At 56.3% G+C, this 14,243-nt stretch overlaps 1 protein-coding gene across 5 annotated transcripts in view; it reads right to left on the reverse strand.

The window, feature by feature from the left end:
- Positions 1 to 1,029: 1,029 nt before the first annotated feature.
- PLXNB1 (plexin B1) overlaps positions 1,030 to 14,243 on the reverse strand; it is a 28,916-nt gene continuing 15,702 nt past the window's right edge. For 4 of the 5 annotated variants that reach the window (XM_064367040.1, XM_064367042.1, XM_012467634.3 and 1 more), the window contains 17 exons: positions 13,461 to 13,637; positions 13,238 to 13,386; positions 12,616 to 12,716; positions 12,300 to 12,517; positions 12,001 to 12,179; positions 11,798 to 11,864; positions 11,430 to 11,576; positions 10,427 to 10,595; positions 10,020 to 10,123; positions 9,861 to 9,945; positions 9,470 to 9,642; positions 9,171 to 9,331; positions 8,930 to 9,077; positions 6,276 to 6,340; positions 6,073 to 6,148; positions 4,990 to 5,064; positions 1,030 to 3,859 (listed from right to left, as the gene is read on the reverse strand). In XM_064367040.1, the coding sequence (XP_064223110.1) occupies positions 3,755 to 3,859; positions 4,990 to 5,064; positions 6,073 to 6,148; positions 6,276 to 6,340; positions 8,930 to 9,077; positions 9,171 to 9,331; positions 9,470 to 9,642; positions 9,861 to 9,945; positions 10,020 to 10,123; positions 10,427 to 10,595; positions 11,430 to 11,576; positions 11,798 to 11,864; positions 12,001 to 12,179; positions 12,300 to 12,517; positions 12,616 to 12,716; positions 13,238 to 13,386; positions 13,461 to 13,637 (2,199 nt within the window). In that variant the 3' untranslated portion in view covers positions 1,030 to 3,754. Of the gene's footprint in view, positions 3,860 to 4,989; positions 5,065 to 6,072; positions 6,149 to 6,275; positions 6,341 to 8,929; positions 9,078 to 9,170; positions 9,332 to 9,469; positions 9,643 to 9,860; positions 9,946 to 10,019; positions 10,124 to 10,426; positions 10,596 to 11,424; positions 11,577 to 11,797; positions 11,865 to 12,000; positions 12,180 to 12,299; positions 12,518 to 12,615; positions 12,717 to 13,237; positions 13,387 to 13,460; positions 13,638 to 14,243 lie in introns of those variants that run through there. The other variant, XM_012467637.2, reaches the window with a different exon arrangement.

Consider the following 14,243-nt stretch of genomic DNA (forward strand, 5'->3'; position numbering starts at 1 on the left):
GCTGGGTAACTACTCCCCTTTGTGTCCTTCACACACTTTCGTAATCAATCCCTTATATTTAAATTCCTTCTATTGGAAACACCTAGAGTGGTTTCTGTTTTTTGTTTGTTTGTTTTTCCTTTTTGAGACAGGGTCTCTCTCTGCTGCCCAGGCTGGAGTCCAGTGGTACGATCTTGGCTCACTGAAACCTCTGCCTCTCAGGTTCAAACGATTCTCCTGCCTCAGCCTCCTGAGTAGCTGGGACTACAGGCACACACCACCATTCCTGGCTAATTTTTGTATTTTTAGTAGAGATGGGGTTTCACTATATTGGCCAGGATGGTCTCGATCTCTTGACCTCATGATCCTCCCTCCTCGGACTCCCAAAGTGCTGGGATTACAGGCATAAGCCACCACACCTGGCCTTTTTTTTTTTTTTTTTTTTTAAGAAACAGGGTCTCACTGTCACCCAGTCTGGAGTGGAGTGGCACAATCTTTCACTGCAGCCTCAACCTCCTGGGCTCCAGCAATAATCCTCCCATGTCAGCCTCCCAAACAAAGACCACACGTGTGTGCCACCATGCCAAGCTAACTTTTTAAAGTTTTTTGTAAAGATGGGGTCTGGCCCTGTTGCCCAGGCTTGCAATTTATAAGAGCTCCAGATGCTCTCATTTGTAGCTGTTTCTGATAAATTCCACACTATCGCCAGAAGATGGCAGCAAACCACCAGCTTCACCCATTCACCTACAGCCCAGGACACCAGCCCAGCTTTCCAAAATCTGAGCTTCACATTCCTAGACCTGCAGAAGTACTCTTCGTGGCCACCTGGACAACTGGCAAACCATTCTATTTCCTTACACGTGCACATATCATCCAGATAACCCAAACTCTTACCAATAAAACCCCAACATCACAACCAGGGCATGAATTCTCTATCAAACATCATGGTGATATCCTTATCGATTTTTGGTAAACATTTGGAATTGGATAAACTATCATCCCGAAGTAAGACAGAACACTTTTAAAGAGAGATCCATAAAACATCGCCAGTCAGCTGACCTAGACGGTTTGAGTGTATTTGTTCTTTGATGTGCCATCCTAAGGGAACCTGGTGGGGGGAACACATGCATCAGCAGCCACTGGTGCCCAGCAGAGCAGCCTGACACAGCCAGGTTCCCTGTATCCCCCAGCTCCAGTGGAATCCAGAGTCCTGACTATTTGGCAAGGTTTCAGGCGGCTTCTAAGAATTCCAACATTCATCAGCATATTCAGCTGTTATCTTAATTAGCACATGATTCTTTCAGTATCAGAAAATTAGTAAAAACACAGAACTCCTGGATCATCTAACCATTTGGACAATTACTCCAATTTTGAAGTTGGTGAAAGCGCTTTTAAATAAAGCAAATCACTCCATAAACGCCTTAAGGAGTCCCAGGTGGTAATGAGAAACAAAGGCCCTTTGTATGCGAACAGGTTTGTGGAAAATGTAATAATGAAGGCATGCTTTTGCAGTCTTAATAAAAAAAAAAAAAAATAGGAAAAGATTGATCAAACCGAATTACAAATGTTCTATGCTGAAATAGGGCCATGGCCCAGGTAAGTGATCACAAATTCTTGCTGGTGTTGGAATCTCCATTCTTGGTCGTGGTTTGGAATGAAGACAGAATTTCCTCTTATTGTGCCAGGTTTTTCTTCTTTATGTCTGTTATGGTAACAATGTTCTGTGCCGGCCGAGCCATGACTCAGTGAGTGACTCAGAGCACGTTCAGTACTCACCCCTCCCGTGGGCACGTGCCCAGGCATACAGGCACATGGCCTCCCTCTCCCAGGAGCCTTCCCCTGCCCCTAAAACCTGCAGGGGCCTGAACCTGGAACAGAGAGGCCTCTGGAACAGAGGCATGGCTCTGCCGAGGTCTGTGGTGTTGGCCAAGGCTGCTTCCCTCTGTGCCTGCTTGAATTCCACCCTAAACTGGATTTCCCATCTGCCCTGCTCCCTGAGATGGTCAAAATGGAGATCAATTCCACTGTTTGGCCAGAGCAGCCAATAGGGGAGAGTTAGGACCATTCTGGGTGGCTATGAAAACCTGGCCAGAGCATCCAAGCTCACATGCTCCCAACATGGCACCTGGCTGCTGACCTCACTGTGGTCCCCACATCCAGCAGAAATGGGAAAAGGACATTGGAGCCACTGCAAAGAATAGCAGCTATGACCATCCCTGGCACAGACAAGACCAACATGGCTCCTTAGGGACAAGGACCCTGAAGATGGCTTTATTTAGGGCCAAAAAGAGGCAGGGGATAGGAGTCCTCCTGGAATTCTATCAGTCTCTGCCTCTTCAAACACTCAGTGAAGACCCCTGAGGGGAGGATGGAGTGTCTGTAGTAGGCGGGAGGAAACGCTGAGGGTTGCTGGGTTATGGAGAGTAAGCAGAGGGACAAAGGGATGAGCCCTCTGAAGGCCTCAAGGCTGAAGGACCCTCCTCTCATCTGCCAGGCATAGCTGCCACCCTATCTCTTCTGTTCCATGGGGGGCTGGCCTTCTGCTGAGGCCGAGGGTGGTCTCAGTCAAGAGGGGTATCAACCCCCTGCCCTACAGACCCAGCTAGCAACACGAGACCAGATAAGACAGTCTCCAAGCTTACCTCCAGCTACCAATTAGGAAAAACCATATAAGACAGCCTTCATGCAGGTAGTCAGTTTAGGAGCCGGCCCCAGGAGGCCCTGATTTGGAAATCAACACAGAAACCCTAAGTCCAGGAACAGGACTATGGAAAAGGTCCTTGAGACCCCCTCTGCCTACAGTTGCCTGTAATGATGTCATCCCCTCCTAGTCCGTTTCAAGACAAATAGAACATGAGTGGAGAAGTGAGGATACGCAAACTGCAGATAAAGTGTGCCCCCTTGAAGAAACTGTAGACCCCTCTATCTCGGTCACCAACCCTGCCCCAGATGCAGTTCTTACTTCCTTCACAGAAGCTGTGACCCCCCCAGGCCCTGCTCAGGAGTCAAGGAGAGCCTCAGCCAGTCCTGCAGTCTGGGATATGATGGGGAGACCATGAGACTCCCCCAGGGTGCGGATACCACCTCCCCCTGGTACCTGCCAGGCATAGCTGCCACCCTCCTAGTAGCGAGGGGCTGGGCCAGGCTCACACATCAGATTCTGCGCAGTGTTTTAGCCTTTAATTAAGAGCTGGGTCCCCAAGACCCCCCTGCAGCAGATGGCCCTCACCATGGCTACCTGTGAGGCAGGGCAGCCCTGTGGCAGCCAGCCCTGCCGAGGGGTCTGTCTGCAGGGGCCTAGGAGAGGTATTCATCTCTTAGACCTAGAATGTGGCAGCAGCAACAAGGCCAGAGGCAGCTCAGTTGAGGTCAGGGATGGCGGAGGAGGGAGACGGGAAGCGTGGGGCTCTCCTCCTTCCTCTCTGAATCCCAGTGGGGCCAAGCCCACTGTTCAGAAACAGTACAGTCTCCCCAGGGGCCTGGAGGCTCTTCTGGCCACTCTCTGGAAGCCTTTAGGCCCCAACTCCCTGCAGACCGGTGTCACAGGGTCACTGGGTCCGGGGGGCAGGCTGGGTACCACCCCATAAGCCTTGAGGCCCCGGGCCTGGGAGGTGGGTCCAGCAGGCCTGAGGCCAGAACCACCAGGAGACGGGGAGTCACCTTCCACTAACTGCTTGTCAGTCACTACAGGCACCTAAGAGGGTGGCCTCTCCCACAAGCTTCCAGGGCTGCCCCGGCCGGGCTGAGGCAATAGCAGGTCGGAGCTCCTGGGTCCCTATAGATCTGTGACCTTGTTTTCCACAGCAGCTGCGATCTGCTGGAGCCGATAGCCCAGCTGCATCTTCTGGGCCGTACCATCCTCCTCCAGGGCAGTGATGATCTGAAACAGAGACAGATGCCATCAGGGGAGACTTCTCTGGCCAATGTGTTTGCTGCAGAATTAAATGGCCTCCTAAGACGCTGTAGCACGAGTGGGGTAGGAGGCCAAGAAACCCAGCTAGTCGCTTCATGTACTTTCTGTGACCTCAGGGCCTCATCGGCGGGAGGGGTAATAACATCAAAGCCACGTGGGGTTTCAGGATTAATAAGGTAGGAAATGAAGGACTTTACTCTGTACCGAGCCCCTCAGAAGCCCTGCTGCAGCCATCCTGGCTCACCCACCCGCCAAGCAACAGCATTTCCCAAGTTCCTGTCTGCCTGGTGCCAGACAAGGGACAGAGACCCAAGAATGACCAGACACATGTGGTGGGAAAACAGACATTGATCAAACACGAATCACAAATTGGGGGCCGCCACAAAGGGAACCGGTAGGAACTGGGAGGGCAGCAGCACTTGGGAAAACAGCCCTTGCCCACCATGTCTCCACGAAGGGACACGCCTGCATTACACCCTGCCTCCCCTACGCCCCGTGCCATGGCCCACACCATGCCCAGGAAGGCTGTGGGCCATGAGGCGGGTTCCTCATCTCTGAGCAACAGCCATGTTACTGGTGCCACACAAACATCTAAGTGGACTGTTCCAACAGGCACCCAGTAGGTTCACTGGCAGGTGCTCAGATCTTCAGGCCCAGCCCAGGGATCCTCCAAAAAGCTTCAGCAGCTCCATGGTACCCTCACAGCCCTGGTCCTGTGCCTGGACTCTCCTCTTGGCAGCTCATGCAGCCAAGCCAGGCCTGCACCTGCATGTTGGCCGTGCCCAACATGCTGCCAACTCAGCAGATACACACCATCTCCAGGCCCTGGTAGACCTCTCAGCCCCCACAACCATCAGTACCATGCCTTGCCGCCCTGCTGGGGAACTGGAATGAGGAGTGGTGGGATGGGTGAGAGCACAGCCAATACCGGGAAGCCCACCAGGAGAACACTTCCCAAACCACGAGAGGCCCAGCCCCCCGCTATGCTGTCCCTGGGGGAGACCAAGGCCCCCACCATGAGTCACAGGGCCAGAGCCTCTCAACGCTCCTGGGAGGCCTTGGGTCAGCCTCCCGGTTGGGGCCCAGGGCCTGCCCACCTGGTCATAGTACTTGTTGATGTACTTGTAGAGTTCATGCAGGGCCACTCGTGCCCCAAGGTCTCCGGAGTAGTTCTAGGGAAGAGGCCAAATGAGAGGTGAGAGAGACGAGGGTTGCAGCCAACCACAGGAGGTGGCCTAGGACCCCAGGGAAGGGTTGGGAGAGAAAGGGACCTCAGAGGTAGAGAAAGGGATGAGCCTTGCAGTGGAAAGCAGTCCCCTCCAAGGCCCAGGGACCCCGGGCCAGGCATTCCCAGCTGGGGACACAACAGGGCAGGGCAAGGGGGCCTCCTTAGTGGGAAGACAGCCCAGGTCTACCTGCTTCAGCAAGGCCTGGGGTTTCCACTCTCACCCCCTCAAGGTTCTAGCCCAGGCCCTCTGCCACCAGGTTGACTTCAGAGCCAAGTGGCACAGATGCTGCTTGCAGGCTGAGAGCCCGGCATGATTCTGCTCTGGTCTAACTCAAGCATTTCCTGAGGTCACTCTCAGGCCCCTCCATGGGGCCATCTCTGAGCCTCAACTTCCTCACCTGGCCGATGGAGTTAGTGTCACCTAACTTGTGGAGTTCTTGTGAGGATCAAATAAGACAATCAAAGCACCCATGAAGGGCTTCACACACAACACCCCAAAAGCACAGCTGCTATGAGTATTGTGGTTGTCATCATCATCATTTCAGAAACATTGCTCATAAACTCCCTGGAGTTACATTTTAGGGCTGTTTCAGGAGTGGGAGGGGTAGAGGGGACACCTGTGCCACCAAGGGAGGCACAGCAGTGGGAAAACGCATGCAGGCAGACCCAGGCAGGCCTGGGGCCGAATCCCAGCTACCTTGCAAGTGCCTGGCTGAGTCAGGGTACATGGCAGCTGCCAGGACAAGGCCCCTGCTTGCTGTGTGATGAGATGGTGGGGACCCTGGTCTTTCAGTGGCAGTTGGAACATTCTGCACTTATGTGTCCTGCCCCAACCAGCTCACAGGGCTGCTGAGGTTCCCAAGGGCTTCCCTGCAAAGGGGCAGTGTGAAGGGGGCAGGACCATTGTGGCGGGAGGCCTATGCCCAACCCAAGAAGCAGAGGGAGGCCTTACCCAGGACAGCTCAGCCAGGACAGAGTTCATCTCTTGGTCGCTGGCTGGGACAGTCTGTCTGATGTCTGCATAGTACCTGCCAGAGAGCCAGGGCACAGCAGCTGCTGGGTAAATAAGCCCACTCCCCCGACCCCACCGAAGCCCACCCTCTGGGCCTCAGCTGCACACACCCTCCAACTTCTACCCATCTCGCCCTCCAGTACCTTTCCACCATCCGCTTGTACCGGGGGATATCCCGTGCATACAGAAGTTTGTTGATCGGGGAGTCCTGGACACAGCAGGAGGACAGCAAAAGAGGAAGGAAGGAAGGAAGGAAGGAAGGATGAGGGCCCCTGTTTGGGCGATCAAGTGTCCTGGGTTTCCCGGCACTGCTTCAGTTCGGAAAATGAGGAAGCCCCTGAGTCCCAGAAAACCAGGACAGGTGGTCACCCTAGCCTACTTCCTTCCACAGGAGCCTCCTCTGCTCCCTCCCCTCCACCAATGTCCAGTCTCTGATGTCATCGGAAATCATTTCTCAGCTCCGCATGCCTCCGTCTAGATCCAGCAAAAGGCGGGTACGCAGGGCAGGAAGCATATGGTTCACTCCCGGGATCATCATTTTAAAAATTAGCAAACTGAGACCCAGAACATTACCTCAGGTACAGGAGTGAGATGGGTGGAGGGGACACCCGTGCCACCAAGAGAGGCACAGCAGTGGGAAGATGCATGCAGGCAGACCACCTCACTCCCCAGTGGCTGAGCTCAGATTTGAAGCAGGTCTAGCCAGTCAGTTCCTACCACTTTAACACACCCAGATACAGCCTCTACCACTGAACTGGGTTCAAGTCCCAGAAGCCATCGGCTCTGGGCAGCATACTTCTTTTTTTTGAGACAGAGTCTTGCTCTGTTGCCCAGGCCAGAGTGCAGTGGCACGATCTCCGCTCACTGCAATCTCCACCTCCTAGGTTCAAGCGATTCTCCCGTCTCAGCCTCCTGAGTAACTGGGACTACAAGCGCCCACCACCACACCCGGCTAATATTTGTATTTTTAGTAGAGACGAGGTTTCACCATATTGGTCAAACTGGTCTCAAACTCCTAACCTCAGGTGATCCGCCTGCCTCAGCCTCCCAAAGTGCTGGGATTACAGGGCGTGAGCCGCTGCGCCCGGCTGGGCAGCATACTTCTATTCTCAGGACCTCTCATCCTAGAGCTGCTGAGAAGGTGAGAAATATCTCGAGGTAACGCTGTCCCCCGTGAGCAGGGACCCAAGACCAGTTCCTCCGACGACCTGAGTCAGGATTCGTGCCTTCTCGACAACTCCCCATGGGGGGACCCCTTGGCACTCCTGATTCATACTCCTGAGCTACCCAGGAGCCATTCGCTGTTCTGCTGGGAAAGGGAGGTACTGGGAAGATCTGGCAAAAGTTCCAGCCACCACATAGGGTCCGGCCTGGAGGTGGCCCTCCAGGTCCTGGTGTGGCACTTTGGTTCTTAGCTCATTATAGGCATAATGATGACAGCATGTGGAACAAAAATGGCTCCCAAAAGACAGTGCTTCCATTTTGGACAGAACTTTCCATTTCTGTTTTTGTTTTGAGACAGGGTCTCGCGCTGTTACCCAGGCTGAAGTGCGGTGAATGATGAATTCATGGCTCACTGCAGCTTCAACCTCCCAGGCTCAAGCCATCCTCCCACCTCAGCCTCCCAAGTAGCTGGGACCACAGGTGCACACCACCACTCCTGGCTCATTTTCATATTTTTTGTAGAGATGAGGTTTTGCCATGTGGCCCAGACTGATCTCAAACTCCTCAGCTCCTCAGGTGATCTGCCCACCACAGCCTCCCAAAGTGCTGGGATTCTAGGCGTGAGCCACCGTACCCAGCTAATTTTGATTTTTCCCAGAGGGGTAGGGATGCATCTCTCAAGAGGTCCCAAGCCAACTGAGACCTGGGGGTCTAGGCTAAGCAGAGCCCCACTCACGGACCTGCAGAGTCACATGAGGGCCCTGCCCGCTGGACACCTAAGCAGACACCCTGGGGACCTCATATGTCAGGGGACTCCTGGCCTTGACTGCTGTGACAACAGACTCCCAAACTCTGTGCTCCTGGATGGCTCAGACCACTCAGTCTCCTGTGCTTCCCAGCTCCCCTCGTCGCACGTCCCTCAAACCATGACATCCCCTGGACTCTCTTCCCTACTTCCCCACTGGCAGGCAGATACCTCCAGCACCCTAAGAAATCAAACCCACCCAGCAGCCCGGAGCTGCTCCAGGATTGAATAATTCATGTCTGTACCTGGAAACCCCACAAACATCAGACTCACCTCCTCCAAGTCTAAGCTTACCATAGCCAGAGGCCCAGGGATATGTGACCCCTCCTTCTTCCTCATCCTCCACATCCGACCTTCAGCTTCTGCCTGCCCTGCACCCTCCTGCTCAGCTTGAACCTAGCCACTGCTTGTCAGGAAGACAGCACAGCACCCTCTCGGGTCTCCCTCACTCAGCTCATCCATGCACAGCAGCCACAATGTTCCACCAAACTCTCAGGTCTGGCCACACCACTCCCCGTCCCCAGACCTTCTGTGGCTCCCACTGCCCCAGGAGTGATCCTGCCACAGCCAGCCACACCAGGCTGCACTTGCTGCCCACAACTTCACCTGTGAGTTGGCACACAATGCCCCCTCCTCTTGCTCATCCCTTAAGACTGAGGCATTGCCACCTTCCAGGGAGCCCCTGGGACGAAGCCTTGGCCTGGGGATGTCAGACATCTCCCCCTTAACCTCTCCTTGAAATTCTCAGAAAAGCCTGGAATCTGAGTGCACACATAGGACTGTCCACCCTCACCCATCCCCCTCCGCGTCCATCCTAGACTCACTCACCCGGCCCAGCTTGTGGTCGGCCAGGGTGCAGGCATCCATGAAGGTCTGTGCAATGACAAGGAGCACCGCATCCATGTTATCAGATGTCTGCACGTCGAACACAAACTGCGGGTTTTTTATTATATTGATCCAGAATCTCAGAGGCAAGCTGTGGGTAGGGCAAGCATGGCCAATGAGTGTGCTGGGGAGGCAGAAGAGAAGACCCACACACACACCTCGAGCCCACCCGGCTCCACCCCACCTGTTGGTTTTCCAGATGTGGATGGTGTCCTGGTCGGAGATGCCATGCTGCTGGGCCTGCTCGTCCAGCAAGTCGAAGAAGTACTTAACAGCAAGCGGTACAGGTCGGCTGGTGCTGAGGATCACCTGGAACAGGTCATCCACGAACTTCTGCAGGGTGCCCTGAGGGAAGGGGAAGCAGGGAGGTGCCATCAGCAAGGGGGCCTCAGCAGCAGCCCAGACTCAGACACCCCCAAATCCCATGAGTGGCCCTGCTCCCCCTCAGCCCAGGCCCCACCACCTTGGCAGCCCCCATCCCACCTTCATGGACAGCAGGCGGGTCAGGTAGATCTCAGGGATGGCCTTGGCACGCTCACGCTCCCCACCCCGAAGGCTGCCCCTCCGAGGCCTGGGCGGCTCTGGCTCATCGCTTGGCTTCACCAGGTGCCAGGGCCGGATGCCCCCTTCATCTACATCCTCCAGCATTGGGGTCCCTGTGGCAAGAGCCCACAGCTGTCACTGCTCCCCAGGTGCCACCTCCCCAGGCCCCCTGGATCTTGCCAGCTCTCCCAGGGGTGGGGGCACCTGGTTAAGGGCTTCCCTGGGCAAAAAGGAAATAGGCACAAGCCTGCCCTGAGGCCCAAAGGACCTTCGCCATGACTCAGGGCTGGGCACAGCAGGGGCAGAGGGCCATGATAGGGGCGGTACTCACGCTCTCCAGGGACATAATCCTGGTTTTCCCGAAGCACATGCTTGGTGAGGCAGGGAACAAGGGCCACAGTTGCTCCATCTGGGACCTGCCGAGCACAGCTGGTGATCCCTCCACTAGCCCCTCCCCACAAGCCCCTCCTCCAGCTTCCACCCCTCCCACCTTGTAATGCTGCAGCGTGTTCAGGCGCCTCCACAGACCCTGGACCTCAGAAGTGACATCCTCGTCAGAAAGAATGAGGTGCCCGGCCACCCCAGACCGCCACTCTGCAAGGGCAAGGCAGGACTGGGTGCGAGGCTGGCAGGATACCCTTCCCACAGTGAAGCCCATCTCTTCCTCCACAAGAACACCAGCCCCTCCAACACGGGGCAGCCTTACTCAAACTCTCCAAAGACCGAGAGCAGGGACCCCTCCCCAGGTGAGAGGCTGTCCAACAAAGATGCTCCAGAGCCGGCTTCTGCCTGCCTCGCAGCATCCTACCCACCCTGAGTGATGAGCTGTCCCTGCAGAGCAAGGCAATGCCAGGCCCAACACTGGCTCAGGTCCGCAGGGGCCCTCCATGCCCTCACCAACATCCAGGGTGCGAGGGTCTGGTCGCTGGGAGAGAGGCACTCCTTTATAAAGCTGGTCCAGCATTTTCTCCTTGGCCTGGGAGATGGTGTCACAGTCCAGGACCTTCACGGGCACGCCCTGGGCCTCTCCTGCCCCAGGTCCTACAGCCAATAGTGCATTCAAGGTCTATGCAGGATACACAGAAGCCGTCAGGATTCATGAACACTCAGGATGATCAAGACACAGGCCGAGGGCAGGGACAACTCATGGGAGCCGCTGCCTCCGAACCCCACACACCACACATTCCCTAACTCTCATCTCTTCACCTGCCTGCCTTCCCCAGGGACAGCAGCTTCCTCCCCATTGTGACCCCAGCACCTAGCATGGTGCACTTATAAATGACTATGGAGTAAAAGGCAGAAAAACATGAGTGAACACCAGTCCCCAGGTTCCTGGCTGAATGGGTCAGGCTGCAGGAGCTTTGGGAAGCCTGCATGAGCAAATATTGCCACCCATCTGACAGGGGAGGGGCTCAGCAGGCCTGAATGGGGGTTTCCCATAGGAATCCTCGTGCATAACTGAGGGGAAAGCGAACCTGGAGAGAAGTGCTTGCCAGAGTGGGGCTGGCATGGTGGGCAAGGCCGCATCCCTGGTAGGGCCAGGCAGACAGGGTCAGGCCCTGGCACAGCTCAAGCCCACGTCCAGGGCAAGGCTGGCTCCTCTCAAACCCTGGTTGTGGCTACCTGGGTTTCATCCCTAGCCTGGGGCACCCAGAGCCCTTATCATCAAGGTCTGCCCTAAGCTGCTATCCTGCTAAGCTAGTCTGACAGGCTCTCTCCAGCAGCCAGCCAGAGGTCAGCCCTGCTCTCCATCCAGGTACCCACATCGGAAGCTGGTGTTCAAACCCCACACACCCACGTACCCTCAACCCTCACCCTCACCTCAGACTCACACTGCAGGCCACACACACACACACCCTCACCAGGGAACAGTACTCCACTCACACATGCACAACCTCACCAGGGGACGGTACTCCACGTCCTCTCTGAGCAGGCGGTTGTCATTCAGGGTGTATTTGGCCTTGCCAGTCACACTGTCCACTGGCCCCTTGTCCACTTGATGCTTAATCCCTCGGAAGAGCATGTACAGAGGCTCCCCTACAGAGTCCTAGAGGAGTGCAGGCAGTTAGGGGCCCCCCTGGCAGGTGACAGAGGTTATGGGACATGACGCACACCAGGGAAGGGGACAGGACATGGGCTTAAGGGGACTGAGGACAGGCTAAGCAGGAGTTAGGGGCAAGTGTCCAAGCTACATGGTGGTTGAGGGCTTAGAGGTCTGGAGGGCCTGACCCTCTGTGGATGGTAGCCCTGTCCACCTCTGCCCCTCACCCTCACAAAGGTGTAGAGGCAGATGGACATCCAGTTGGTGAGCAGCTTCTCCACCACGGTCTCTGTCCTGAGATGACAGGAAAGGGGAGTGCCAGGGTCAGCAGGTGGGACTGCGGGCCTCTCTATCCTGCAGACCCCCAACCCGAGGTCCCATCCCAGCTCCAGCTATCCAGGGCCCACCCTGCCCCAGCAGCCACACAAACCTGCGCAGCATCAGCTTGGGGTTCTTGGCCACATACTGGGCAACCAGGTCACTGAGCAGGGTGCGGAGGATGTCGGTGAAGTACTCAAGCTTCCCATGCAGCGCCACAGTGAGCAGAGATGCCACGTAGGCGCGGTCCCGAGCCGAGAAGGTGCGCTGGCTCTCCAGCGTGTGGATGAACTGCACTCAAAGAGAGGAATGGGAGAATGGGGTTAGGGAGACAGAGGGGCGGGTTTGGAAACCATGCCCTGGAGAAGGGGCAGGGCCAGGGGCGGGCCAGGAAGGTGCAGGTGGGGGCACCTTGGTGAGGAAGAGCTTGCTGTTGAGTAGGTTAGAGAGCTGCCCCAGCCCTTGCTCCACGGTGGGCCGTCTGCTCTCAGGCACACCCAGGTCCCGGTGCAGGGGTGACTCGCGGTGCCCAGGGAAGAAGATCCTCTCCGCATACACCTTGTAGTCAAGAAAGGGGATGCCACTGCCCAGGAGGTCACTGGTGAGATCGGTCATCTCGGTCATGAGGTCTGTTAAGCAGAAGAAGCCAGATTTGGGCACCAGTCCCATGCGACGGGAGCAGGTTTGGACAGAGCCTGGAGAGCAGGGCCCATTCTCCCGGCCGCACCTGTGAATTCCTTCTTGCAGCGGTCACGCACGCTGCTCTCCAGATTCTCCAGCTGGATCTGAACCTTCTTATAGTCCCTCAGGGCCTGCTTGCTCTTCCTCCTGCTCAGCACCAGGGTCAGGAGGGGACAGCCAGATGAGGCCAAGACCCTCACTGGGTCGTGCTGGCCCAGCCCTGCCTGACCTAGCCCCAGGCATACCCTGGCTACATCCAGCACCATCCAACCCAGCCATGTCAGCCAAGCTGAAGCCTAGCCCCGTACAATTCAGCCCGTCCCCTCCTGAGCAAGTCACACACACCCAGGCCCTGTCTAGCCCAGCAGTTTGGCCTAGAGATCAGCCAACCACAACCGGGTGGAATCTGTCCCACAACCTCTTTTAATAAATAAAGGTTTGTTAGAATGCAGCCACGTCCGTGTGTTGACGCGTCGCCCCAGCTGCTTGTGTGCCACAGTAGCAAAGTTGAGTTGTTGAGCAAAGACCACTTGGCCTGCAAAGCCTAAAATATTTACTCTCTAGCCATTTACAGAGAAAGTCTGCTGACTTCTAGCCCAGTCTGTCCCTTCCCAGTCCAGCCAGATCCCATGACCTGCCCCAGCCCAGCCACATCTGGCTGCACCCACCTGTACATGAGGACAATGATGATGACACCCAGAGCCAGAAGAGAGGTGCCCACCCCCAAGCCCACCTGGGCTGCCACAGGGAAAGCCCCAGGGCTCTCGCCGTCATACTGCACGTGACCCAGGGAGAAGCGCAGGTTCCCCATCTGCACCTGTGTCGGGAGCCGCCTGTGAGCGAGCGTTCAGCCCAGGTCAATCCCGCCCGGCCAGGGACCTGCCCACTGACCGTGAACTCAGGCAAAGCGTCAGGTGCCTCTCGGAGGGCATGGTGCCGTGGCAGGGGCTGCTCCATGGGGGGCTCACAGTACAGGTGGTGCCGGGTCAGCGTCTTCACCACACAGGGGCCGTCCCCTATCATGGCCACCACCTCCTCCTTGGACATTGCAAGGTCCAGGTTCTCCCCCTGGAACAGAGGGTCACCGATCAGTCACTCAGATCCTGTCCTCCCCAAATGTGGGAAGGACCCTGGGACCCACTCCCAGCAGCAGGGCCAAGCTGACAGCCTCTCAGCACCCTTCCCCTGTGTGCAGGCCAGTCACATGGTATCCTCCATGCTAATCCTCATCACCCTTCTCTGGCCTTCCTTATCCTTCCTCTCCAGAATGAAAAATCCGGAGAACATAAAACTGTCTCCCAAATCCTGCCCAGTTACCTAACAAAGCCGGAGCCCCACTCTGTGTCTGATGGCTCACCAGGTAGGTAATGAGGGTGTATCTACCTGTGGTCTGCCCGCATGCCCATCCGCTGCCCACTGCGTATGTCCAAGACATGTGCCTAGCACACATCCATGTGAGCCAGGCTGCCAACGGAGCGTCAGCCCAGTGGCCTGCATGGACCACGCTACCCAGCTACTGCACAGGCCAAACATATGAATGCAGTCATTCCAGAGCCTGCCATGGAACGCATCAGGACGCCGGCCACCAGCCAAGCAGTCAAGGCCATGCCAGATGCTAAGCTAGGCAACCCACCGCCAGCCCCGTCTGCCCCACCACAGCAAGGACGAGGAGCC

Source organism: Aotus nancymaae, unplaced genomic scaffold, assembly GCF_030222135.1.
Source record: "Aotus nancymaae isolate 86718 unplaced genomic scaffold, 86718_ANA_hifiasm-v0.15.2.pri h1tg000067l, whole genome shotgun sequence".
Taxonomy (NCBI): Eukaryota; Metazoa; Chordata; class Mammalia; order Primates; family Aotidae; genus Aotus; species Aotus nancymaae.